Consider the following 26,286-nt stretch of genomic DNA (forward strand, 5'->3'; position numbering starts at 1 on the left):
TCACCATATTAGCCAGGCTGATCTCGAACTCCTGGCCGCAAGTGATCCACCCACCTCAGCCTCCCAAATTGCTGGGATTACAGGCGTGAGCCACTGCACCTGGCCCCAGCCCTGTATTTTCAAATGAGATGAAAGCAGGCTTCATCCTCCTCTTTTGTTTCCTCTGTTCCCTTTCTTCTTCCTCCCTCCTTTTATTTTCTGCCTCTTCTAATTATGCACCCTGTCCTTTTTTTTTCCCCCCAAAATTGTATATTTCATAGAGGTAGTAGAGTGTGGGGAAGTCAGAATTACGCGTTCAAATCCTAGCTCCATCATTTAGTAGCTGTTGGTCCTTAGGTGAGATACTTTACTTCCTTCAGCCTCTTAATTTTCATCTACAAAAAGACGCTCATGGTAGCACTGCTCCCTGCCTCTGGTTTCTGACCCTGTGGCTAAGTATATGCTGGAATTCTGGAATCTTCAGATTTTAGGAAGAGAACCCTCTGGAATGAAGTACCCCCAGCAGGACTCACTCCCCTCCACCTACCTTGTTACTAAATACAGGATAAAAGGCAGCACCCCATTGTCTTTTTCTGCAATGCATAGACAAGACTGCGTGCACGACATGAGTCAGCATAAGCTATAAATGGGCTCACATCCACTCACGGCAGGCTCTGCTGGGAAGTGCCTTCGAGTCGGGGCAGGTTTGGTTGCCGTAAAAGTTACTAGAAACTTAGGTTTTTCAGAACTGTTTGGATTCCAGAATTGTGGGGAAAAGACATCCGGAACCCATAATCCCCATTGGATTGTTGTCAAGATTTAGTAGATCACTGGCATCTGTAAAGTGCTTGACTCAGTGTCTGGCACTGATAAGCCCTGCATAGTGGTACTGACAGCCCTGTTCTTCAGGGCTCCTTCCCATTCTCACCCTGCCCCTCCTTGTGGCCCCAGGGCTCCTGTCCAAGTGCCCATAGCTTGCCAGGCTCTGGTTCCAGCCCTCATCTCAGGGGCCCATGGAGACTTGGCATCACCTAGCCCCACCTCTGGCCAGACTCCATCACGGTAGACATGGATTCTTCCCAGTGTTCCCCAGTTCTCCCTGACAGCAGGCACCTTCTCTGGCAGTGAAATGTCCCAGTGTGCCACCTCCTGCACCTGTATGAAAGGTTAGTGTGGCCACTTCTGTTTGTTTTTCTGATCACTCAGACAGAGAAACCAGCAAACCAGAAGGAGCCAACCACCTCCCACACCGTGAAGCTGCGGGGAGCCCCATTCAATGTCACAGAGGTATGTGCTGACTGAGGACAAGGGTCGGGAGCCTATGGGAGCAGGAGACGAGGGTGGGAAGGCCAGGAGCCTTTGGTGCATGGGGGCGTTAGAGTCAGTTGAGGACATGAGCTGGAAGGAATTGGGGGCCAAAAAGGCTGAGAAATAAGATCTCTGGCATTGTCAGGGTCAGGAAACAGGGATGGCTACACCAAGACAAAGGAGGTTCTGGTTTCACTCACTGGTACCCATACCAGGTGGACACACTCTGTTAGAGAAAAGGGTGGGGGTTGGGTCAGCCAGTAAATATTTAAGGCTTCGTGATCAACATGGTCTGTGTTGCGACTACTCACGCTGCTCTTATAACAAGGAAGCAGTCTCAGAAAGTAGGTAAAAATAGATAATACTTTATTTACAAAAACAGGCAGTGGGCCAGATTTGGCCTGTGGACTGTAGTTTGCTGCCTTTGGGTCTGTAACAGCAGAAGAACACTTTTAATTTTCACTCTTCATGAAAGTAATAGAAGTTCAGTATAGAAAATTCAAAACCGTGTAGCTAAATAAAACATATTTAAAAATTGCCTCTAAGTAGGATGACTACTAAATTATCATGTACACTAAATTGAGAGTGAGAAGGGTGCTACCCCAATGGGGTGCCAGGCTGTGGATGTAATTACCACGGATCTAATGACTCCAGATGCAGTGATAACTCATCCCAGGCAAACTGGGGCTGTCCAGCCAACACACCTGTGTCCTACCCAGTGACATCCACTGCTACGTTTTGGATGTGTCTTCTTAGATGGTTTTTGTTTTGTTTTCCTTTGTTTTTAGTTTTTGTGTGGGTTTTTTTTTTGTGTGTGTGAGACAGGGTCTCGCTGTGTTGCCCAGGCTGTAGTATAGTGGTGCCATCATAGCTCACTGAAGCCTCTTCTTGGACGTTTTTGTCTTTGTATGTCTAAGAAGCAATCCTTTACTCGGAACTCTTTGGAAACCCCTTTTTCCTCCTCCTCATGATATGTCATAGACCTCTTTGAATATTGAATATACTCTGTTACAGCAGCAGTTTTTATACTCATGCTCTTCCTTACTCAGGGTAAACTTCTACAGGTTTACTCAGTCTCCTAAATTGGGACATGGGAGTTATATCCAATTTTTTGCTATTATAATAATTCAATTCCTTGGGATCAGGGGTGAGCAGACTTCGTCTATAAAGGCCAGATGGTAAATATTTTAGGCTTTGTAAGCCATTTAATCTCTGTCACATATTCATTGTTTTCTCTTTTTTTGGTAAATAATCCTTTAAGATGTAAAAACCATTTTTAGTTTGCAAGCCAGACAAAAGCAGACCATGGTGGTATTTGGCCCATGGACCGTAGTTTGCTGATCTTTGCTCCAGATAAATATTCTGTATAGGCACATGCGTGTACAATTCTAAGGCTCTGGCACAGAATATCAGCTGCCCTCTGGGAGCATTGCTAGTTGATATTCCCTGTAGCAGAGTCTACAAGTGCCCATTTTCCTGAACCCTAGGTATTATTAATGTTTTATCAGTGATAGGTAAAATTGGCATCTCATGTTAATTTATATTTTAAATTACTTATAAGATGGATCATACTCTCTCACATTTGTAGATTATGTATATCTTGTTGTTGTTTTGAGGGTTTCGCTTTTGTCTCCCAGGCTGGAGTACAATGGTGCAATCTCAGCTCACTGCAACCTCCACCTCCCAGATTCAAGTGATTCTTCTGCTGCAGCCTCCCGGATAGCTGGGATTACAGGCACCCGTCACCACGCCCAGCTAATTTTTGTATTTTTAGTTAGAGACAGGGTTTCACCATGTTGGCCAGGCTGGTCTCGAACTCCTGACCTCAGGTGATCCTCCCGCCTTGGGTTACCAAAGTGCTGGTATTACAGGCGTGAGCCACCCCACCTGGCCAATATATTTTCTCTTTTGGAAAGTGCCCGTTCATGTCTTTTGCCCTTTTTTCTCTTGAAATCTTTTTCTGTTCTGGTACTCTATGTTTATAAATTTCCGAATTACAACTTATCAAACTTCAGAGTAGCAAGCATTCAGGTTTTATTAAACTCACTGAGTTGTCTTGTAATTTTGTCAGAATTCTTTCAGTACCAACCATTCTGAAAATCACATGCTTTAATTAACAAAGCAAAAACGAGGTGGCTGCTTGCAAAACTAATACACAAAAACCAAATACTCAAGCTTACCGAGAAGTGAAAAAAGCCAGATTTAATCCCAAGTATATAAAATTATCTAGGGGGGAAACAATGCCTTAAAATGCTGATAGTGACGTCGCTATTTTAGTGCTGATAGTGACACTGCTATTTTATATTACTCATTTCTTCTCCAATTTTCTTTTTCAAATTTTTTCCAAGGTAATTGGAGAAGAGATATGTATAAGGAAAGAGAAAAACTAAAGAATGAAACACTTTGTAATCCTTTCTGATTCAGAAATTTGCCCCATGTCTTTTTGTTGGGTTGTATTTTTATTATGTGGTTGGTAAGGGGAAAAAACTTCTTACAGAAAAATGTTACAGAATTTCTGGCACCCCTGAAACCAGTGGCCATTCGAATTGTGAGAAACACTCATGGGAATAAAACAGGTAAGATCCGGGATGTTTCCGGGTGGGAAAGGGGGCAGACAGTGAAGATGGAAGGTTGGGGTAGTTGAATAAGGGAGAAGTTTTAAGGGCACCCGTTTTTCTTCCTATTTGTGGTCCTCAGTTGTGTGGATGTGGTCAGCCTGGGCAGGTCAAGGCTGTATCTCTTGCCCCAGCCTTTGAAGGCCTGGTGTATAGGGATGGAGTTTTCACCTGTGCTTTTCATCCTTCCCTTCCTCATGTTCGCCTTTGCCTATCCCAGTGGGCTCACCTGTTGCACTGGAACAAATGCCATCAGGTCCTGGGGTTTGCTGGGCCAAGTCCACAGGCAGCTCTGCTGGCGCACAGGGCTCTGAGTTGCTGAGCCTACATGGTGTCGCCCCATGCCACCCTCCCCGCAGGTTTACACTCTGGGCAACCAGACACCTCCCTTGGCTTCAGAGCCCTAGGTTCCGGCCTCCCTGAGATGAGCAGTGTGGCTGGAAGGCAGAGTGTCTGAGCTCAGGAAGGTGGGCACCTGCCTGTGCCTACTCCTCCTTGCTGGCCAGACCAGGGCACTGCGGGAGATTCAGCAGCAGACTTGCTGCTTCTCAAGAGAACCACCCTGAGGCCCTGTAGCTGCAGGGAGGCTGGAGGCTGGAAGCCGCTGGATGTGTACTCTGTCTTTGGCAAGAAGCCACTGGCCTGGACAAAGCAGTTGAGATCTACATAGGCTGACACCTGGGGAAGAAAGTGTGCTTGAGGGATGGTCTCCTCACTGTCACGTTTCTGCGTTTCTTCCCCAACTCTCCTCTTATCAGGAAAGTCCCGCTTACCCGGCTGACCATTCAGCCACCCATCCTTCTCCCAGCAGACTAATTACAGGGCGGGGTGAGGTCAGGGGAAAGGGCTCTGCCTAGGTGCAGATCTCAGGTAGGAGCCCTATGACCTTGGACAAGGGACTTAGCCTCAGTTTTTGTTTGTTTGTTTGTTTGTTTTCTGTGCAGTCAGGTAAACCTGTCTCACCGAGTTGCATGAATGGCTCTGTGTACAGCATTTAGTGCAGTGCTAAGCCCCTGTTGCACACTCTGTGAAAGCTGCTGTTAATATTCATGGTGGTGGTGGTGATGGTGGTGGTACCCTTGCTTTTAGGGCACTTCAGAGAACAGAGAGGGAGCAGGAAGAATCATATCTGAGTTGTCGGGGCCAAGAGAAAACCATATTGGAGGCCCTGGAGTTGGAGAGAGCTGGGATCCAAGCATGAAATGTTGAAAAGCAGCAGAATATCCCCTGCAGGAGAGCTGGGGAAGAGGCAGGCTGGGCCTCTTAAGCTTTAGGGGCCTCATTAAAGATTATGTGAGTCTCAGCTACTCAGGAGTCTGAAGTGGGAAGATTACTTGAGCCTAGGAGTTCAAATCCAGCCTGGACAACATAGCAAGACCCAATCTCAAAAAGAAAAAGATTGTGGGCTTCAGTCAGGATGCAGGGGCCCCTGGGAGCTTAGAGCAGGGGAGGGCAGTGATCAGATTTAGGATGGTCCCTGGCTGGTGAAGAATGGGTCCTGGAGCCAGGCATTTGCCATCCTCTAAGGGAGGATCAGTGGTGATGGGGCCCAGGGTGTGGCCATGGAGAGGAGGAGGGAGAAGGATGGAAGATGTTTATAGGGATGGATGAGGTGCCTGGATATAGGAAAGGAGGGCATAGAGGAGTCACGGAGAGCATCTAAACAGCCTTGTGATTAAAGGCAGAAAACCCAAGGGCTTTGGACCAATTAATAGACATTGCCAGCTGTTAGCTGTGTGCCCCTGGGAGGATTTCCTTAATGCTCCAGAAAAGCAGGGGAATGGTCCGCATCTTGTTGCCTCACAGGGTTGAGGCCCAAAGAGGTCAGGAAGCGGAGCCTCTTGTGCTAGAGGAAAGACTCCCCCATTTGCTTGTTTTTTTGTGCAAGTCAAGGCCTCAGGCGCCCAGGAGCAGAGTGGGTGTGGAGACGGTGCTTCCAGCACCTAGATGGGTCCTCATGCTTTAGCCACAGGCCCTTATCCAGAGAATGGCTTGGAGCAGGTGCCAGTCAAGGGTGGGGTGAGGCTTGGAGGGAGACAGAAATGCCTCCTGGGCTTCCGACTCCTGGCATTCAGCATCTTCATCCACAACACCAGGCTGGGGTCTGGATGCTCCCTGCAGAGGGAAATTGGGCTGTGGGTGGGAGAGAGAGAGGGAGACCCTTTGTATTTTGGAGATATGGCAAAGGTAGAGGTTTCTCCCTCACTTTCTGCTCCTAGCACAGTAGGGGTATTCCTCTGGGAACCCTCACAAATGTCTGCAAGTCCTGCAAATTTTACCTCTGTCATTGTCCTCTGTCAGGATACATCTTTGTGGATTTCAGCAATGAAGAGGAAGTTAAGCAAGCTCTGAAATGCAACCGGGAGTACATGGGTAAGGAAGCCCTGGCCACGTGCTGTCTCTGTGTTACAGGGTTTCTTCGTTCCTTCATTTCCTTTACGCGTTCTTATTGAGTACGGACTCTCTGCAGACACTGTTCTAGGCACTGGGGACACAGCAGGGAGCAAACAGACCCAAATCCCTGCCCTTCCAGAGCTGACAGAGAGTAAACTGACTTAGCAGGGAGAGACAGGTAGTTAAATGTGTGATCCATGCTACAGGAGAACACACAGGAGGCACAGGTCCTGGGGAAGGCAGGGATTTGAGGAGGCTTGGCTTTAAACAGGGTCCTGTCTGCTTTGGCCTCACTGAGGGGCAACATTGGTACACAAACCTGCAGTTGAGGAAGCAGGCTCTGTCTCTACAGGCAGGATATTCAGTAGAGGGAACAGCACGTGCAAATTCCCTAGAGTTGGGAGGTCTTTGGAACAATACCCAGGGATGTAATCTTTGACCAATCCCTGGGCAAGACAAGTGATTTGAATCCAGCCGTCAACCCCAGTGAAGACTTGAGTTGTGTTAGAGAAGATGGAGAGCCTTGGGAATCTTGTTAGCAAGTCAGGAGTTGGGTATTTATTGAACAGCTAGTAGTGCCTGTGCAGGACACAGTGATAATGGTACCCTAATCAGGCACACGGGCTGTGCATGTAAATAAATCAGCAGCAGGTAAGTACCCAGGGCTGGGCTGTCACCTAAGACCTTTCCCAAGACAGAACAACAAGCAGTGCCAGAGAATACAGCCCGGAGTTTAGAGAATGCATCAGTGTGGTCTGGGATAACTCAGGCAGCCTCCCTCCAGGGCTGAAGCTGAACTGGCAGGGTGAGTGAGATTTTGGTTCAGGCCTGGTGTTGGCTTACGCTGCTGGCCCAGGTGACAGGGCAGGTGTTGGGCGTTGTCATCTGCCACGTTGATTGTGTTTTCTGGAAGGCAGCAGAGAAGAGTTTGGAGTCACCAGCAAGGAGTCGCTGGCAAGTTCTAGGCCTCCCCCTGGAGCCCTGACTCCTCTTCATTGCAGGTGGGCGCTACATCGAGGTGTTCAGGGAAAAGAATGTCCCCACCACCAATGTTGCACCAAAGAATACCACCAAATCCTGGCAAGGCCGGATGCTCGGGGAGAATGAAGAGGAGGAGGACCTGGCCGAGTCCGGAAGGCTGTTTGTACGGAACCTGCCCTACACCAGCACCGAGGAGGATCTGGAGAAGCTCTTCTCCAAATATGGTACGGGGGAGGCCTCTGGGCCGTGGATAGCCCAGTGGCTGTGGGAACCAGGCTCTGACTCTGACATCCTGGGTTCAAGTCCCAGTGTACACATGACTCCACATCTCTTGCCTCACTTTTCTCATCTGTAAAATGGGACCAAGTGCCCCTGAGCTGCTGTGAGGATTCAGTGACATGATGAATGCAGGGATTCGCAGGACAGGAAGTAAAAGATATTAATAGCATCTCTGGCATCTTTTGCTGTCTGAGCTCTCTAACTTCTCTAAATTCAGAATTGAAGTGATTTGGATGACTTTTTTGAGATACTCCCTTGCTGTCCAAACTCTTGCCACTCAGTATTGGAATTGAGTAACTGTACAGGTTTTGCCTGATGAGTATACCTACACGGCATTCCTCCATATCTGAATTCTTCATTATGTAAAGTCTTGTTATCCAAGCTGAGCACCAAATAGATTTGACAGTGTCAAGGTTAGTGTTGTTGTTGCTGTTATTTCTTAGGCCATGGGCTTGAGGGCCCATAGTCCAGCTTGGTGACAATAGGCTGTGTTTGTTTGTAGAGTTACCATTGTTGAAGGGCAGGAAGGGAGGGTTCAGGATGAGGGGAGGTCTTGATACCTTTGAGATCTCAGCAGTGTCTCCCCATGTCTATTCAGAGGCCAGCTGTAGGCTGTGGAGGATCGGAGATGTAGGTTGAACACCTGATGTAGGCCCCGTTGTCAAGAGAAGGATGCCCTGAGTAGGGCCTGCCATCAGGAAAACTGATCTGACCTCCAAGGCTGGGGCCTGCCCCCAATGGGACTGTGTGTTCCATTCACCGATCTGCTCACCAGATCCTTCACACAGGCTGGCATCCCGGCTTACACTGCATGGCTGGGCTGACTGGGCATTCTTTGATATACCCCAAATGTCCATTTGGGAAGGAAAGACCCAGAGAGGGGATGCCTTCACACCCTGGGGTTCAGAGTGGAAAGCACTGCAGAAAGGGTGTGCTTTAATTTGAGCATGATGCTAATATCGTCATGGAAGACACTTCTTTGGCACTAACTCTAGTTGTTGCAGCTGCCCATGAGCTAGGTACCATTGTGCCGTTATACAGATGAAAAGACTGAGGCATGGGGAGGCTCAGTGATTTGCTCAAGGCAGGCTACATGTGTAGTAGGTGGTGGTGCTGGGCTCCAACCCAGGTATTGTTGCTCTTAGGATAGACACGCGTAGGGGACTGGGAAATGACACCCGTGACCTGTGAGGTTGGCTCACAGCTGGTGCTCACCACGTTCTTCCCTGGGGCTGAGTGGCCTGGCCCACCAGAGACCGACACTCCTCCTGTCCTCAGGTCCCCTGTCTGAGCTCCACTACCCCATCGACAGCCTGACCAAGAAACCCAAGGGTTTTGCATTCGTGACCTTCATGTTCCCTGAGCATGCTGTAAAGGCCTACTCGGAGGTGGACGGGCAGGTATTCCAGGTGAGGCCCCTCCTGGGCTGGCCGGGAGGCTGCGGGACAACTCACGTGGTCAGGAAAGGCTGTGTGTGTGTGTGTGTGTCTGTGTATGTGTGGACACAGGCGTCCACTTTGTGGGCTCACGTGGTCAGGAAAGGCTGTGTATGTGTGTCTGTGTATGTGTGTGGACACAGGCGTCCACTTTGTGGGCTTAAGAAAACGTGCAGTGGCATGCTAAGTCACCGCCTCACACAAGCCACTGGAAGGTAAATCGCATGAGGGCAGGGTCTGATCTGTTCTGGTCACTGATCTGTGGCACCTACACTTGTGTCTGGCACATAGCAGGCACTGAAAAACTATTCCTTGAATGGATGAATTTGCTCTCCATTTCTTTTTTTTTATTTTTTTATTTTTTTATTTTTTTGAGATGGAGTCTCGCTCTGTCGCCCAGGCTGGAGTGCTGTGGCTGGATCTCAGCTCACTGCAAGCTCCGCCTCCCGGGTTTAGGCCATTCTCCTGCCTCAGCCTCCCGAGTAGCTGGGACTACAGGCGCCCGCCACCTCACCCGGCTAATTTTTTGTATTTTTAGTAGAGACGGGGTTTCACCGTGTTAGCCAGGATGGTCTCGATCTCCTGACCTCGTGATCCGCCCGTCTCGGCCTCCCAAAGTGCTGGGATTACAGGCTTGAGCCACCGCGCCCGGCCTGCTCTCCATTTCTATAGATCCCACCTTGGAAGAGGAGTAAGAAGAAAGGAATTTTTACAGAGGCATATTAAAATGGCCACAGTGGAATATAAGAAACTTCTCTTTTCCCCGTGTTACCAAGTCATCTACTTAGCATACATCCTCAAGCCCCAGGCTACCTCATCCTCACCCGTTTTCCTTTGCTTGTTCATTCATTTATTCATGATTTCTTGACCCCTTTGTTGTCATCAGGCCAGACCTGGCCCCCCGGCATGAAGCTCACATTCTCACTCACCGGTGCAGGGACAGGATGTGACGCAGGCTTGAGGAGCGGGGAGAGGGCTGCGGGTGCAGGTTATACACTGACCGAAGTTTCCTGTGTGGAGCTGTCAGGTGGCCTCCTTCCAACGTCGAATCCCTGTGTCAGGTGGGAAGAGAGTGGTCACGTTCTACCTGACCTCTCTCCCACCCTCTGATCAGTGCCAGGTCCACCTTACTCGTGGCAGAAGCCAACATCCTCCACCAGGAAACATGGCTTAAAGGCAGGGTTTCTGTTTACTCCCTTCCTGTCATCCCCGTCCAGGGCAGGATGCTCCACGTGTTACCATCCACCATCAAGAAGGAAGCCAGCGAGGACGCCAGTGCCCTAGGATCATCATCCTATAAGAAAAAGAAGGAGGCCCAGGACAAAGCCAACAGCACCAGGTCCTCAGTGCCCCTGGAGCTGCTGAGCCCCAACCTCAACCATCTACCACCCTCACGCTGTGCTTTCTAAGCTGCCTGGGTCTTCTGACTCCTGATGGGTTTAGTTCATACCTTACCGAGCTTCAGTTTTCTCATCTGTAAAATGGGAGAATGATAGTAGTGCCGTACTTTTGTGGTGCTGTAAGGTTTCAGTGAGTGAATGTATGCGAAGTTCTTAGTCCCTGACACAGATGAAGCACTCTTAGGGATGGTCCCTGTCATCATCCCTCTGGTTGTCTTCAGGCCCCGTATTTGTAGCCCATGATAGGGAAATTGGAGGAACGTAGAAAGGCAGGCCTAGGAGCCCTTTTCTTACAGGATTCATGTCTGAGAGCGAGTTCCCCTCCTCCAGCTTGGTCTGATCTCCCTGTTCTGCCTCCTGCCTCCTAGCTCTCACAACTGGAACACATTATTCATGGGGCCGAATGCCGTGGCTGATGCCATCGCACAGAAGTACAACGCCACCAAGAGTCAAGTTTTTGACCATGTGAGTAAAGGCCGACCAATCCTCTCTGGGATCTGGGCCAAACTGAAGGGGAAAAAGAACAGGAGGCACATTGTGCTGCTGTCAGCTGTGAGGCTGGGGCCTCCAGGGCTTTCCTCTTGGGCCTTCCCAGAGGTCTCTAGAATGGAAGGTGGTCTCCCAGTCCTCCCTTTGGAAACATCCCCAGCCAGCCTCTAGCCCTGGCTTCTTTCTCAGGCCCTTGTGTGGAGCCACCCCAGAGAATGCGATTGACAGTGGTGTTGACAGGTGACATTCCTGAGCCTTCCGCTGGGCCACAAGCATTAGTGCGTGGTAGTTCTCACAATGGCCATGTGAAGTAGGGGTTCCTGTATCCCATTGTCCAGATGAAGAAACCGAGACCCAGGGACACAATAACTTGTCCAAGGTCACAGACTTGCAAAGAGGTGGAGGTGGGAGGACACCAGGTCTGGCCAGCTCCAGGGCCTTGGCTCTGAACTGTGTCTCATGATTTCCACAGCCCAGGCAGCCCAGGTCTCTGAAGCCAGGAGAGGGGTCACTGGGTTCCGTTCCTCCTTCTCTCTCGAGTCTAGCCTTATTCCTTCTGAATTCTCCATCCATCCCACTCCTCCACATCACGTAGCTTTAAAAATCAACATGATGTTTTGATAGACATATAGATAGCGAAATACTTACCATAGGCTAGCCAATTAACATTTCCATCGTCTCACACTTGCCCTTTTTGTGTGTGTGGCAGAAAACACCTAAAATCTACTACAAAAGATTTTTCTAGAAGCAGAAATCTCCAATGTTAACTCTAGTCCTCATGTTGTATGTTTATATTAGATCTCTAGACTTACGCAGCTGACATATCTGCTCTTTTGTATTCTTTCTACTTTGGATCCTGTATGTGCTTTGTACCTTCTATAAAAGGATACTTTTTAAAGGGTATATTCAAGTAGGGGTGTGTGTGTGTATATATATACATATATATATACACATTCTTATACATATACACATATGTGTAATTTTTTTTTTTTTTTTGAGACAAGTTGCTCTGTCACCCAGGCTTGAGTGCAGTGACATGACCATAGCTCATAGCTTACTGTAGCCTCCCAAATTCTTGGCTCAAGCAATCCTCCTACCTCACTCTTCCGAGTGGCTAGGACTACAGATGCATGCCATCATGCCTAATTTATTTGTATTTTTGCAGCGATGGGGTCTCACTATGTTGCCCAGGCTGGTCTCAAACTTCTAGGCTCAAATGATCATCCCACCTTGGCCTCCCAAAGTGTTGGGATTATAGGCAGGAGTCATATAAAGTATATTTTTTTATATATATAAAAATATATATATATCAGTACAAAGTATGCTTTGTCTAAGGTACTTTGCAGAAAGCCTGAAAATACCCTGTTCTTTGTATATTTTGTATCCTCATACCTTCTTTTAAAATGCATGCATCTGGGCTGGGCACGGTGGCTCACGCCTGTAATTCCAGCACTTTGGGAGGCTGAGGCAGGCGAATCACTAGAGGTCAGGAGTTCAAGACCAGCCTGGCCAGCATGGAGAAACCCCATCTCTACTAAAAATACAAAAATTAGCCTTGTGTGGTGGCACATGCCTGTAATCCCAGCTATTTGGGAGGCTGAGGCAAGAGAATCACTTGAACCCAGGAGGCAGGTTGCAATGAGTCGAGATCATGCCACTACACTCCAGCCCAGGCAACAGAGCAAGACTGTCTCAAAAAACAAACAAACAAAAAAACATGCATCTGGAGTTAGAGGCAGCTGAGTTCTTCCCAGGCAAACCTGGGAGTGTTTTTCATCAGATTAACAAAGGACATGGATGGATTTGGCTCATAAGCTCCTTGTCCATTGCTGTCCACCAGGCACTGAAGGTCAGGGCTGTCCATTAGAGAATGTGAGCCACATGTGCAGTTGGAAATCATCTATTGGCCACGTTTTTAAAAGGCTAAATGAAACAGGCAAAATTAATATTAATAATATATTTCATGTAACTCGGTTTATCCAAGATATTTTTGTTTGTTTGTTTGTTTCCAAGACAGAGTTTTGCTCTTGTTGCCCAGGCTGGAGTGCAATGGCGTGATCTTGGCTCACCGAAACCTCTGCCTCTTGGGTTCAAACAATTCTCCAGCCTCAGCCTCCCGAGTAGCTGGGATTACAGGCATGCACCACCGCGCCTGGCTAATTTTGTATTTTTAGTAGAGACAGGGTTTCTCCATGTTGGTCAGGCTGGTCTGGAACTCCCGACCTCAGGTGATCTACCTGCCTCAGCCTCCCAAAGTGCTGGAATTACAGGCCTGAGCCACTGTGTCGTCCAAAATATTATAATTTCAACATATGCACAATGTTAAAAAAAAAAAATTATAAGCTATTATAGTCTTTTTTTCCTCACGGAATTCCGTGTGTGTTTTCCACGGAGAGCACTTTGGATGCATCACATTGCATTTCACAGACTGAGTGGCTCTGAGGAGTTTGTGGCACTGTGTTAGGTGGCACAGCTTTAGACCCAGGCCAGCTGGGGGCCTGCAGCTGCTTCATATCCCCCGAGTACTCTGAGTTCTGGGAATGCAGCAACCCCCCAAACAGGAGCAGTGAGGTTCCTGTGGTGCCTTCTGGTGAGGGAGAAGACACTGACACATTAGCAGAGGTGCAGTGTGGCAGGCCTGGTGAGGGCAGAGAACAGAAAAGTCAAGGGAGGGATAGGGTGTCACTGTGAGGCTCGGCTGGTCAGCAACATGACACTTAAGCAGAAACCGAATGGAGCAAGGGAATGTGGGATAAGAGCCTTGGAGGCCAAGGTCAACAACTGCAAGACCCCGGCGGTGGGATGAGCTCAGCACGGGAGTGGCAGCAAAGACCCGTTTGATGAGGGGAGGGAATGCAGGGGGGACCTTGGGGTCCCGAATCTACTGTGTGAGACCTGGGAAGCCGGAGCCACTGGGAAGCCAAGCGCAGTGGCTCACGCCTGTAATCCTGGCACTTTGGGAAGCTGAGGCAGGTGGATTGCTTTAAGCCCGGGAGTTCAAGACCAGCCTGGGCAATATGGCAAAACCCCATCCCATCTCTACAAAAAATAGAAAAATGAGCTGGGTGTGGTGGCGTGCGTCTGTGGTCCCAGCTACTCAGGAGGCTGAGGTACGAAGATTGCATGAGTCTGGGAGATTGAAGCTGCAGTGAGCCATGAACACACCACTGCACTCCAGCCTGGGGGACAGATATGACAGAGTGAGACACTGTCTTTTTTTTTTTTTTTTAAAGGCACAGAGCCACTGGGGGCATCTGATCAATGTAGGAAGACGAGCAGCATCCATGGAATCCATTTCCATCCCAGCCTCCTCCGCAGGCTGTTGGGAGATGGGAGGGCCAGTAAGTCACCTGGCCAACAGCCAACCAGGACTCCTCCTTTCCTCTCCCACAGGAGACCAAGGGCAGCGTGGCCGTGCGCGTGGCTCTCGGGGAGACCCAACTCGTCCAGGAAGTGCGGCGCTTTCTCATAGACAACGGGGTCAGCCTGGATTCCTTCAGCCAGGTGAGTGCTCTCGGCGGCACCAGCCAGCGGCCACTGGAGAGTCAGGAATGGCCTTTCCAGGGGAGACACAGATGGATTTAAGGATCTGGCCTTCTAAGGACTATTACTGATTTCTAAATTGTCTCTAAAGAAAGGAAGAAATGTTACATGGGCTCAGACAAGTGGCCTATCTGACCCTGATTCTGTCTGTCCAGAGCCATAGGTCTGCCTCTAACCCCACAGTTCCCCCACACAGATCCGGACCCCCAACATCTCACTCCCCTACCCAGTGGCTTCCCAGAGCATCTGTTGTCTGTTGGGGACTTTGACCCTTCTTGAACCTAGCAGGGAAGAGTCCAGCACCTCCATGTGCCTGTTCTCTACGAAGTAGCAGGTCTTAGATTTATGGATGACTGCAGCTTAGAGGGCCCCTAAGACATTATGAGACCCCTTCATTTTACAATCTGGGATACCAACGCTCAGAGAGTGGGGAGGTGACTTACAAGGTCAAACAGTCTATTTGTGAGAGGAGCCTGGGCTAAAACTCAGGGCTTCTGATTCCCAAAACAGCCCTTTCAACAGCCTTCCCAGGCCTTAAATTTTTGCCTCAAGATGGATAAGGAGGATAGATGGATAAAGATGGATAGGGGATGGGTAGATGGATAAGGGATGGATGGATGGATGGATGGATGGATGTATGGATGGATGGAGGATGAATATGGATGGTGAATGAATGGATGGATCGACTGGATGGGTGGATGGATGGTGGATGAATATAGATGGATGAATGGATGGATCGATGGATGGATGGATGGATGGATAGACGGATAAAATATACTAATAACTAACATATATTAAGATTCACCAAAGCACTCTTCTAAGTTTACGTGTTTAATTGGCTCATTTCATTCGCATGGCCACCCTGTGAAAGCAGCTGTACTGTGCTTCCACTCTACAGAAAGAACCACAGTCACAGAGGGGTGAAGTCACTTCACAGCTCATAATGGTGGAGCTGAATTTGACCACAGGCTTTCTGGCCCCAGAGTCTCTCTAACTGTAACACTGCAGCCTGAGTTGCACCTAAAAGGCCCGCTGGTGCCCAGCCTTTCCCACCTACAGATGGTTTTCACTCCCCTCACCTCACTCAATCCTCATATTAACCCTGTGTGGCCTCTATAAGATAGGTGTGACTATTAGCCCATTTTGTAGATGAGAAAATTGAGGCCCACAGAAACAAGGTAATTGACCCAAGGTCTCAGGTTAAATTAGCAGCTGAACTAAGACTTATTCCCAGATAGGCCATATGCCTAGATTTTTCCATTATATTTTATTGGCTCTTCTATTCTCCTCCAACATTATTTTTTAATAAAATTATTGCTGACGTTTTCAGATTGTTCGTATTACATGTACTTTTACTAACCCTGTTAATGAAAACTTTTCCTGGAGCAATCCTGTGAAATAGATGCTCTGTCCTTGCTGTCGCTGCAGGAACTGAAGCACAGTTAAGTACATTTCTCAAGGCTGAATAGCTAGTCTTTTAGTTTGAATTCTCCCAGAAGCAGATTCTGACACAAGGATTCAAGGGCAAACAGTATTGGGGGCAGTGCAGAAATCCCTGGTGAGAAAGAGATGTGGGGAAGGGAAGGAGCCCAGGGTGCAGAGTGTGCTGCTGCAGTTCGCTGCCCTATGGGTGCCTGGAGCTCTGCCTAGGGGAAAGCCTGCAGCGCTCATACCTCAGTCTCATCCCACCCAAGGACAAGGGGACCAGCAACTCCTGAGAGCTGGGGGCTGCTCCCAGGGGGCGTTAACTCTGCAGCACATCCTGCTGGCTGCACGTGGTAGCAGGTGGGCAGTCTGTAGTTCAGGAGCCTTGGTACTGAGATGCAGACCCCAGCTCCTGGAAGCCTTGGAAGGTGCAGCCCTGCTCACGAGTGGAGGAGGGGCTGCAATTTGATCCAAGAGCTCCAGCGTCAGAGTCCCAGGCCTTACCCGCCTCTGTAGAGCTGCCTGGCAGCCTTGCAGCAAGCATCATGCCAGAGAGGGTGGTTCCTCCTGGGTCCATCTCCTAAGTGCCTGGTTGCTGAGGTTCCAAATGGAGAGCCTCATCTGGAGACCCCCACAATCCCTGCTGGTGTCAGCTGGGGACCCTCCTCCCTCCTGTGGTCCCACGTGTGGGCATTTCCTCTCTGCAGGCTGCAGCAGAGCGAAGCAAGACTGTGATTCTGGTCAAGAACCTCCCGGCAGGCACCCTGGCGGCCGAGCTGCAGGAGACCTTTGGCCGTTTTGGGAGCCTAGGCCGCGTGCTGCTGCCAGAGGGTGGAATCACCGCCATCGTGGAGTTCCTGGAGCCCCTGGAGGCCCGCAGGGCCTTCAGGCATCTGGCCTATTCCAAGGTAGGGCTGCTGGAGACCCGGAATTGATCTGGAGAAGGACCAGTGAGGGCTGCTTCAAGGGAGAGGGTGCACTGGACTATGGATTCACAGATGTGGCACGTGGGAGCTCACCCTAAACCACCCGTCTGGATCGTGGTTGAGTATCATCCCTACCGCCTGAAAACCCATCTGGAAGGGAAGAATGGGAGAGGGAAGTTCTTTTTTTTTTTTGAGACGGAATCTCGCTCTGTCGCCCAGGCTCAAGTACAGTGGTGCGATCTCTGCTCTCTGCAAGCTCCACCTCCTGGGTTCACGCCGTTCTCCTGCCTCAGCCTCCCAAGTAGCTGGGACTACAGGCGCCCGCCACCACACCCGGCTAATTTTTTTGTATTTTTAAAAGAGATGGGGTTTCACTGTGTTCGCCAGGATGGTCTCGGTCTCCTGACCTCATGATCCACCCGCCTCGGCCTCCCAAAGTGCAGGTGTGAGCCACCGTACCCGGCCGGGAGAGGGAAGTTCTAAACCATTCTTCAGAAAGCATGCCTTGGTTCCGTGCCTGACTCTAGCTTTTCTTTGGCTTTCTTTACCCATGTTAATTTGGATTAACATTTTAATTTTTAATTAAATGTGTTCATTCTTTTTTTTAAAAAATGTATTTTATTTATTTATTTTTAAAGACATGATCTCTCTCTGTCATGTAGCTGAGACTACAGGCATGCACCACCATGCCTGGCTAATTTTTTTATTTTTTGTAGAGGGCAAATTTCTGGCTCATTTCTCTATTTTTGTAGAGAAAAAGTTCTCCCTATTTTGCCCAAGAATGAGCATTCTTGATGCTTTTGCAGTCTTGTAGCTACAATGAGATGAATGAAAGTCATTTCTGTAGGTGGGGCTGTCTCCTGGTTCTTGGTTTAGAAAAAAGCCAACAGTTGTGTATTAGTTTGCTGGCTGCGGCTGTCATAACAAATTTTCACAAGCTAGTTGGCTTGAAACAACAGAAATAGATCGTCCCACGGTTCCAAAGGCCACAGTCTGAAATCAAGGTGTCAGCAGGGTTGTGCTTCCTCTGAAGGCTCTAGGGAGTCTGATCTGTGTCTCTTCCAGCTTCTGGTGGCTCCAGGCATCCCTGGCCCATGGCTGCATCACTCCAGTTTCTCCCTTCATCCTCACATGCTGTTTCCTCTTCTCCTCTCAGTCTTCCTCTGTATTTCTGCTAGAAGGACACTTGTCATTGGATTTAGGGTCTGCCTGGATAATGCAAGATGATCTCATCTCAAAATCTTTCACTTAATGAAATTTGCGAAGATACTTTTTCCAAACAAGGGCGCATTCACGGGTTCTAGGGGTTCAAGACATAGACATACCCTGTGGGACCACTACAAGTATTTTCTGTTTATACGGCACTTTAGCACTTTGCAGAGCTTGGTCTCCCCCAGCAATTCTTAAAGATAGGTATTCATGTCCCCCCAGCAATTCTGAGAGAGAGATATTCATGTCCCTCCAGCAATTCTGAGAGAGAGATATTCATGTCCCCCAGCAATTCTGAGAGAGAGATATTCATGTCCCCCAGCAATTCTGAGAGAGAGATATTCATGTCCCCATTTTGCTGGTGAGGAAATGATTTCTCATTCTCTGCCACTTTAACCCCATAATAGTGTTTAGCTTGGGACTCTGTGGTCACTAAGCTCTCAGGAAGTCAGTCTGTGCCTGACCCATAAGAAAAATTATCTAGGTGGGGCCCCATGACTGAGATGTGAGCATCCTTTGGAATGTGACACCATCCTTTCTTCCTTCTGCTTTGGGAGGACATGTCCATCACCAAAGGCTCTCTCTGTGTGAGCCACAGTTTGAGAGCACTGACTAGGTGAGGCCTCCTGTTTTGGTCAGTGTCTATTTCACCAACAAGACGACTGCTGTCTTCGTTTTGCACATATGGAAACTGATGCCCTCTCTGATGCCCTGGCCCATGATCGCACAGCTCAGTGTGATGCAGCTTGCTGTCTGCACGCCAGTCTGTTTCACTCTGAAGCATGTGTATGTTTCTGAAACATAACTAATTTGCAAGGCTTTCATGGAGTATGAAATTTGAAAAGATTCAAAAAGGGCATTTGTTGACAAGTCTTCCTCCCACCCCGCCCTGCAGCTCCCCAGTGGCCACCTAATGAGGCAGGTGTCATCAGTGTCTTGTTTATGACCCCCCGGCCCCTCTTTTTTTTTTTTTTTTTTTTAAGAGACAGGATTTCCCTGGAGTACAGTGGCAGAATCCTAGCTCACTGCAGCCTCAAACTCCTGAGCTCAAGGGATCCTCCCACCTCAGCTTCCTGAGTAGCTAGGACTACGGGTGTGTGCCACTATGCCCGGCTATCCTTTTAAAAAAATAACATCTGCATGCACACACACGCACGCGTATACAGGTGTTGCCCGTGGTTATATGCACATAGAGAAAAAGTGTGTTCTCTTAACGGGTGTTTTATACTTCCTCCTGGAGAGCTGCTCTTTACCAATGATGTGGTCTCTCCTCGTCCCACTCCCATCTAAGTATAACACTTTAGCGTTTCATACTCTCATTGGAAAAAACACAAAGAGGGCCTTGGAGCTGCTGTATGTCTGGTGGCAACAGAGACTAAAGCCTCTCCCCTGTACCCTGAGATGCAGCACGGGAGCGAGTGTTGTCCTCAGGGAGTAGACAGCAGTCAGGGCTCTGGGCTGGGCTCCTTCCGGCTGCATTCTTGGGTGAATTGCCCATCCTCTGTGACCCTTGGGCTGTGATCTGCATGGGACTGAGTCCTTCCCTAGCAGTGTGTTGTAATGAGGACCCACAGGGCCATCACTCTTGTCTCTGCAGTTCCACCATGTCCCCCTGTATCTGGAGTGGGCTCCAGTTGGCGTCTTCTCCAGCGCAGCCCCACAGAAGAAAAAGCTCCAAGACACACCTTTGGAACCTGTGGAAAAGGACCAAGCAGAGCCAGAAACAGGTAAGAGCTGAGTCTGAGACCAGGATGCCTTGGGATAACAGGTGAGGGAAAGGAGGAGGGTGAGGGGCAGCAGGAAGTTTCTCATCGAGCCTCTGGTTTAAAGTTCGTTGTTCATGCTAGAGACTAGTGGGGCTCAGACTCAGATTTTATGGGCATGTCCTGTAAAAACCAGTGTCAAAATTATGGATGCAGCATGCTTTTAGTTTGTCAATTAAAGCTTGTAGGGGAAAAAAACTATAATCTGTTAACAAGGATTCAAAGCAAAGCAAGTATAAACAACCTTCCTATTTCAAAGACGGGCCAGAATGGCTCATGGGGGAGGGTGGCTGGTATGGGAGATACTTATTCTCGTGTCCTTGGAGTGGCAGTGCCCTCTGATGTCCAGTGACTGCAAAGGCAGGAAAGGAAGGGGAAGCCGTGGCCCCTGGGGGCCAGAGAGCACAGCGCCCACCTCCTGGCTAATGCTTCCTAGCTGGGGAAAGGGGTATCATTGGGCTTTGGGACTGGGCAGTACTTTCTTGTCAGGACTGCTTTGCAAATCACAAGACATTTCACATCCCTGGCCTGTGCCTCTGAGTGTCACGAGTGCCCCCAGTCCTTGTGACAACCTGGAACACCCCCATGCTTTCCTAGATGCCCACAGTGGGCAGTATAGCCCCCGCATTGAGGGCCTCATAGTCTGAGAACCCTGACCACATCTGAGAAGCCAAGACGAACAGGACCATGGTCATTCTATCCAGACGTTGAGATTTTCCTTGTCAGTAGTAACCACTCCGCTGTATACACCCACAATACAGCAGCCAGTTGTTTAATTTATTAAAATAAGGATGTTAAAAAAAAAAGAAAAAGTAATAAGTCCTCAGCTACTCTCTCCTTTGTTCTCGTATTTTTTTTTTTATAAGGACATTTCATAATTAAAAAAAAAAATAGTTGGGGAGCAACGTTGTCAGATTTAAGATTTTTTTTTTTTTGAGACAGAGTCTTGCTCTGTTGCCCAGGCTGGAGTGCACGATCTTGGCTCACTGCAACCTCTACCTCCTGGGTTCAAGCAATTCTCCTGCCTCAGCCTCCCAAGTAGCTGGGACTACAGGCGCCCACCACCACACCTAGCTAGTTTTTTTGTATTTTTAGTAGAGACAGGGTTTCACCATATTGGCGAGGCTGGTCTGGAATTCCTGGCCTCAAGTGATCTGCCTGCCTCAGTCTCCCAAGGTGCTGGGATTACAGGCATAAGCCACCATGCCCAGTCTAAGATTTTAATGAAATTGACTTTGCTGTACCTAACCTCCCCTGCCTTGTCCGCGTTTCTCATTGCCTCGTTTCACTGTGGATCTTTAGGACTGGCTCAGCCAGCGCAAGGCATTCCGAAGTGCTGGTCTGGAGGCCTGTTTCAGTCAGGAAGCAAAATCCTTCAGTCCCTTTGCAGTATGAGGACCCAGAAGCATCCCCTGTCGTTGGGGTTAGTGATGATTGGTGTAAACCTTGTGAAAGCCTGTCTCCTGCTCCTGCTCGTTTATGCGTTAGCTCTCTCCACTCCGTTTGGATCAGGGTCTCCTTCAAAACCTGTGCTTGCTCCCATCAGAACAAAATTCTCTTTATGTCATCCTGGCTCGTTCTTCACTGTCTCCCCAATCACAGCTGCCTTGGTTTTTAGTTCAGTTACTACCCTTGAACCTAAGTAATGTGTTTTTTTGGCCCAAAGCGAGTTCTCCTTCGAAACACAGAGATCATCCAGGACTGAGCGGCACTGAAATCAAATCCGGAGGAGGCCTCTTCCTGCAGCCTTGGGTGGCAACAGGAGGCAGGCGGGGGACACGTGGTGCCTCCCAAGGTGACCGCTTCCACCAGGCTTTTCATTTCCTTGTGTCCTGGGGATTCTCCCTCTCTGCTGTCTCCTTTGTTCTGTAACACTTGTCACAATTTCTATTTATTCTATTTATTTGTTACTTGTATTTGTTTCCTATCTATCTCAGCCAGACTGAGTTGTGAAGGCAGGAAGTGGGGCTCTCTCCTTCACTGCCCGGTACCGAGCACCCTGGGAGGCCCAGGCATAGGGAAGCTCATTTCACAGGTATCATGAGACTCTGTCTCTCTGTCCCTTGGAAAGATGGGGCTGGGTCATACTTGTCTTTCTCCCAAGCCTCTGGCACATAGTAGAAGCTCAGTTAGGTTTGAACGTTTGGTTTTGGTTGTTAGCCCTGCCTCAGAACATAGTGGTGACAGTAATACCATCTATCAAAATAATAGTGGGGGCTCCCATTGTCCCCACCCGCACAAATGGCCCTTTATTTTATTTCAAATGCTGATCACTTCCTGGAATTGTGTCATGAATGCGTTCCTTTCCCGGGTGTTGCTCTGTCTGACTCTGCCCCTGGAATGGCCACTCCACACACCGAGAGCCTGTTGACCTTGCTCACGGCAGTATCCTAGCACCCAGGAATGTGCCCCCGTGGCTGGTAGTGATCAGGAAGTGCGTGCGAGCGAACCCAAGAGCAAAAGCAGCAGTTATGCCATGCCGGGCATGGTTCTAAGCCCTTGGCGTACTCATCATGTATGGCCTAGAGCTCCTGGGGAAATGGCCCTGAGATTTCCAGTAAGCAGCCACTCTGTGACTGGACAAACCACCTGCCTCTCTGAGGCTCAGTTTCCATATCTGTAAAATGGGTGTGATATCTGCCCCATCCCCTGAGGGCGTGGTGGGATGTCACATGCACATTACCAGTCGTCTGCTGCTGTTGGTGACCGAGTAATATAAATCACAGTGCATTTTGGGAGGCTGAGGCAGGAGGATCACTCGAGTCCAGAAGTTCAAGACAAGCCTGGACAACATGACAAAACCCCATTTCTACGAAAAATACAAAAATTAGCTGGGCGTGGTGGTGCATGCCTTGCTGTCCCAGCTACTCAGGAGGCTGAGTTTGGAGGATCACTTGAGCCTGGGAGATCGAGGCTGCAGTGAGCCGAGATTGCACCACTACACTCAGCCTGGGTGACAGAGTGAGTGAGACCCTATCTCCAAATTAAATTTAGAAAAATATGTCACAGTGGATAGTCTTTAACTCACCATGGGCACCAGCCCTGAGCCAGCAGCTGAGCTGGGTGATCAAGATGGACACCACACAGATGCACAGACCCCCTTCCCCAGGAGCTCCTGAGCTGTGGAGGACAACAGAGCTGTTGGGAGACAAGTGAGATGTCACAAGTAGTAATAGAAGTGGGCCCTGAGTACAGAAATGTCTGCAGCACAGCACAGGGTGTGTCGCGGAGAGAATATGCTGGGGTTTACGGTCAGAGTGTTTTCCCGCCCCCTGCCCGCGGATCCCCCAGCTTCCTGGGTCTACATTGCAGGTTTGAGCATGTCCCCAGCAGCCCCTACCTCTCAGAGGGGCTGCTTTCCAGGGCCTGACCATGACTCACACAAAGAAGGCCTTAGAGCCGGCCGGCCGCCGGGCCTCCTTTGGCCCGGGAAGTTGTGCCTGTCTGTACTAATTCCAAGCCCTGCTGCGTCCTGCGTCATTGGTGAATTCCCACAGAGCTGATCTCCAGGGCCTCCTCCTGCCCTCTCACTGCAGGCAGCCCGTGCACAGCCCCTCCTGGCCGGTGCTGTTCTTTTCACCTGCTCCTCCCCCACCCCCGCCCTCCTTGCATTGTTCCGGAAGCTTCGCCAGATCCCCGACTCCCCCGTGGTATGAGGACAAGGAGGGCTGGGGGGAACTCAGCCAGCCCCCAAAGCCCTGGATTTTCTCAGGCTCCCAAGGAAGAAGAGTAAGAGGGGAGTGGACATAGCTTTTTTTTTTTTATTTTACCCCCTTCCTTTCTGCAAAGCTCTCCTGTTCTCTGTACCAGTCTCGAGGGAGGGGGACAGCATGTTTTATCTCCCCACAACCAAGACCCTCACCTCCAGATAAAGGGCTCAGAGTGGGGGGAGGTCCTGAAAAGCTGCTTGCAACTGATAACAGTCTTTGCTGTCAGCTCTAGTGCCGAGAGCCGGGAAAGGGGAGGAGGCCGCAGTAAATTCTGTGGCCTGATTATAATAAAGCCCCATGTGGCGATGCGTGACTGGATTTGATTGTGCTAACTACAGATGGAAGCACATTTCCCCCTGCCTCTCCCAGCCCCCTCCAGCCCACCTTGCTTTTAGATCCTTCCCCTCACTCGCCCGCCCCCGGGCCCAATCCTGATTCCTGTCTCACTTCTTCCCTCTTTTTCTGGTTCCTGGTGATTTTGTTGGCAAACATCTGTTTGAGTTTCACAATACCTTATTTTTTTCTTTCCCATCTTTCTTTTGTCTCCTGACTTGGGGCCAGCAGCAGAAGTGCTTTTTAAAATAACCTTTGGCTTCATGGCCTTGGCTCCTGGCTGTCTCCACGCCTCTCTGGACACAGCCTGGCCTGGTGACTCGGGGAGCAGAAGCTGGCTGGCAGTGGCGCCCAGCTGTGAACTCGGACGCCTGGCATTGGCTGGCCTTTCTCGGAGCGTGAAACCAGCAGCTCACCCTGCAGGGAGAAGGGGAAGGAGGGCCGGGGGCTTCCCACACTGGGTTGTCTTACCTCTCCCAGGGTTAGGGATTTCCAACATTTTCCCCTGGATTCCTCTCTCGTCAAGGCCTGCTGGGCAGTGTGGGTAGCAGGGATGATATTAAGAACGAAACTGTTCTCTCGCAGCACTCGCTGCAGGCCCAGGCTCAGGTCTCACAGCCTGTTCTGCATTCATTCTCATCATCGTCCTGCAAGTAGGCACCATGATGGCCAGCCCCTTTTTAGATGGAAAGAAGGAAGCACAGAGTTTGCATGACTTGAGCAAGGTCACACATGTAGAGAGAGCTGGGATGTGACCTGAAGCCATCAACTCTGAGGCCTGTGCCCTTACCTAAAACCCCACAGCTCCTCTTGATCATAGTAAGGGCTATTTCGTGATCGCTGTGTTCTAGGCACATGCTGAGTGCCCGACATACTCATCGTCCACAAGTAGATCTGTTCTGAGCCCAGTGCTGGAGATGCGGCGCCAACTGAGTCAGACTGGGTCCTGTCCTCAACTCTCCGTGTAGCTGGGGAGCACAGATAGAGGAGCAAACTGCTCCGTACGGTGATGCCAGAACAGGACAGGGCTCTGAAAACAGGAAAGCAGAAGAATGGAACAGCGAGTGGCTGGGCCCGGGCTGGAGACTGCTTGAACTAGAGTGGACAGGATGAGCTCCCTGTGGGGAGGCTGTGTGAGAAGGAGCCAGGCCTGGGAAAGCAGCAGACCAGCAGAACAGGCAGAGGCCAGCAGGTGCAAAGGCCCTGTGGTAGGGAGCGGGGGGCTTGGCAGGCTCGACCACCAGAAAAGAGACCAGTGCGTTTGGAATGGAGGTGACAGGAGAGAAGGGAGAAGGGTAAGGGATGAAGTCAGGGAAAGTGGTGAGCCAGAGAGAGGGGCAGAGGGCACAGCTGCAAGGAGGCTCTTCAGTCAGTCTGGTGAGGTGAGAGGTGATGGAGCCATGGCCTGGCATATGGAGGAAGTAGTGGATACTTGCATTTCCAAACAGCCCAGCAAAGAGCAGGTGTATCAGGACTGCTGGCAAAGATAACAACTCTTCCCCCTTCGAAGCACACCAGCCACCGCTCATGGGAGGCCATGCGGAGGGCTGCTGGGCACTCCAGGTTGTTGCCCTTGTAAGACTTGGGAACTCCTGGAATGCCACCCTGGGGACTGGCTGGGTTCTGGGGCCTTGTGGGAGAGAGGGGGAAGGGCCATTATCTTTGTCAGTGGTCTGTATACACCTGTGTTTTGCTGGGTTTTGAAACAACCTGTAAAATACATCCTGTACAATATACTCACATTAATTTACAGTTCGTTTAAACTTCAAGTGTAGATTTTTTATTCTTTCTTGTTCATAATTATTATATCGTCGTCCTTTTAAAATTTGGTAATTGAGTTTACAGTCACTCACTGTTCTGTTTACCCATGTTCCTACAAATTGGTATGACTTTGGGGTTTTTGTTTGTGTATGTATTTTTGGTATTAGGGGAGAAGTGGTTTTAATAAACTCCATTTTATGAGTCAGGGTGCTGAGACAGCAGTGAAGTTACTCGCCCAGGGTCATGCAGCTAGGTTGTGGCAGGGCTGGGACTAGGCCTGCCCTCCTCGTCTTCCAGGGCCCTTCTCCAGCAGATCTCTAAAGACCGTGATACCCTTGAATTGTTAGTTCTTCTAGGATCCAGGGTGAAGTTTCAGGTGTAGGGTGGCTGTTGCTATGAACGCAAGGTTCGGGGAAAGAACGGACGTCTCCAGGGTCAGCCAGAGCCTGCGCTGTTGGAGGAAAGGCAGACCCCTTTGAGAACATCTTTCATTTCAAGCTGGGTGTTCCTCCCGAAGGGGAGGGTAAGAGGCTAACTTATGGGAGGTTGGAGATGCCAGGTGAGCCCCATGCTAGGCCAACTGTACACCCAGATAATAAGTCTTCACCATCCTCACATTTCCCTCTTGTTCTTCCTGGGCTGGGGCTAAGGGCAGCTGATCTGCCAGGGAAGGGATCTGTCCATTCCTGGTCTTAGCTCTGTTACTAAACCCAAACATCACACCTCCCTGGGCAG

At 49.7% G+C, this 26,286-nt stretch overlaps 1 protein-coding gene across 1 annotated transcript in view; it reads left to right on the plus strand.

Moving 5' to 3' along the window:
• The window catches only part of RBM19 (RNA binding motif protein 19), a 141,437-nt gene that overhangs the window by 10,058 nt on the left and 105,093 nt on the right, over window positions 1-26,286 (plus strand). The window contains exons 7-16 of the mRNA XM_033220479.1: window positions 1,186-1,266; window positions 3,785-3,863; window positions 6,204-6,275; window positions 7,298-7,501; window positions 8,835-8,965; window positions 10,210-10,331; window positions 10,761-10,857; window positions 14,275-14,385; window positions 16,557-16,757; window positions 19,582-19,711. Coding sequence (XP_033076370.1) covers window positions 1,186-1,266; window positions 3,785-3,863; window positions 6,204-6,275; window positions 7,298-7,501; window positions 8,835-8,965; window positions 10,210-10,331; window positions 10,761-10,857; window positions 14,275-14,385; window positions 16,557-16,757; window positions 19,582-19,711 — 1,228 coding nt within the window. The remainder of the gene's footprint in view (window positions 1-1,185; window positions 1,267-3,784; window positions 3,864-6,203; window positions 6,276-7,297; window positions 7,502-8,834; window positions 8,966-10,209; window positions 10,332-10,760; window positions 10,858-14,274; window positions 14,386-16,556; window positions 16,758-19,581; window positions 19,712-26,286) is intronic.

The sequence above is a fragment of the Trachypithecus francoisi genome, unplaced genomic scaffold (assembly GCF_009764315.1).
Source record: "Trachypithecus francoisi isolate TF-2019V2 unplaced genomic scaffold, Tfra_2.0 Lachesis_group11, whole genome shotgun sequence".
Lineage (NCBI taxonomy): Eukaryota > Metazoa > Chordata > Mammalia > Primates > Cercopithecidae > Trachypithecus > Trachypithecus francoisi.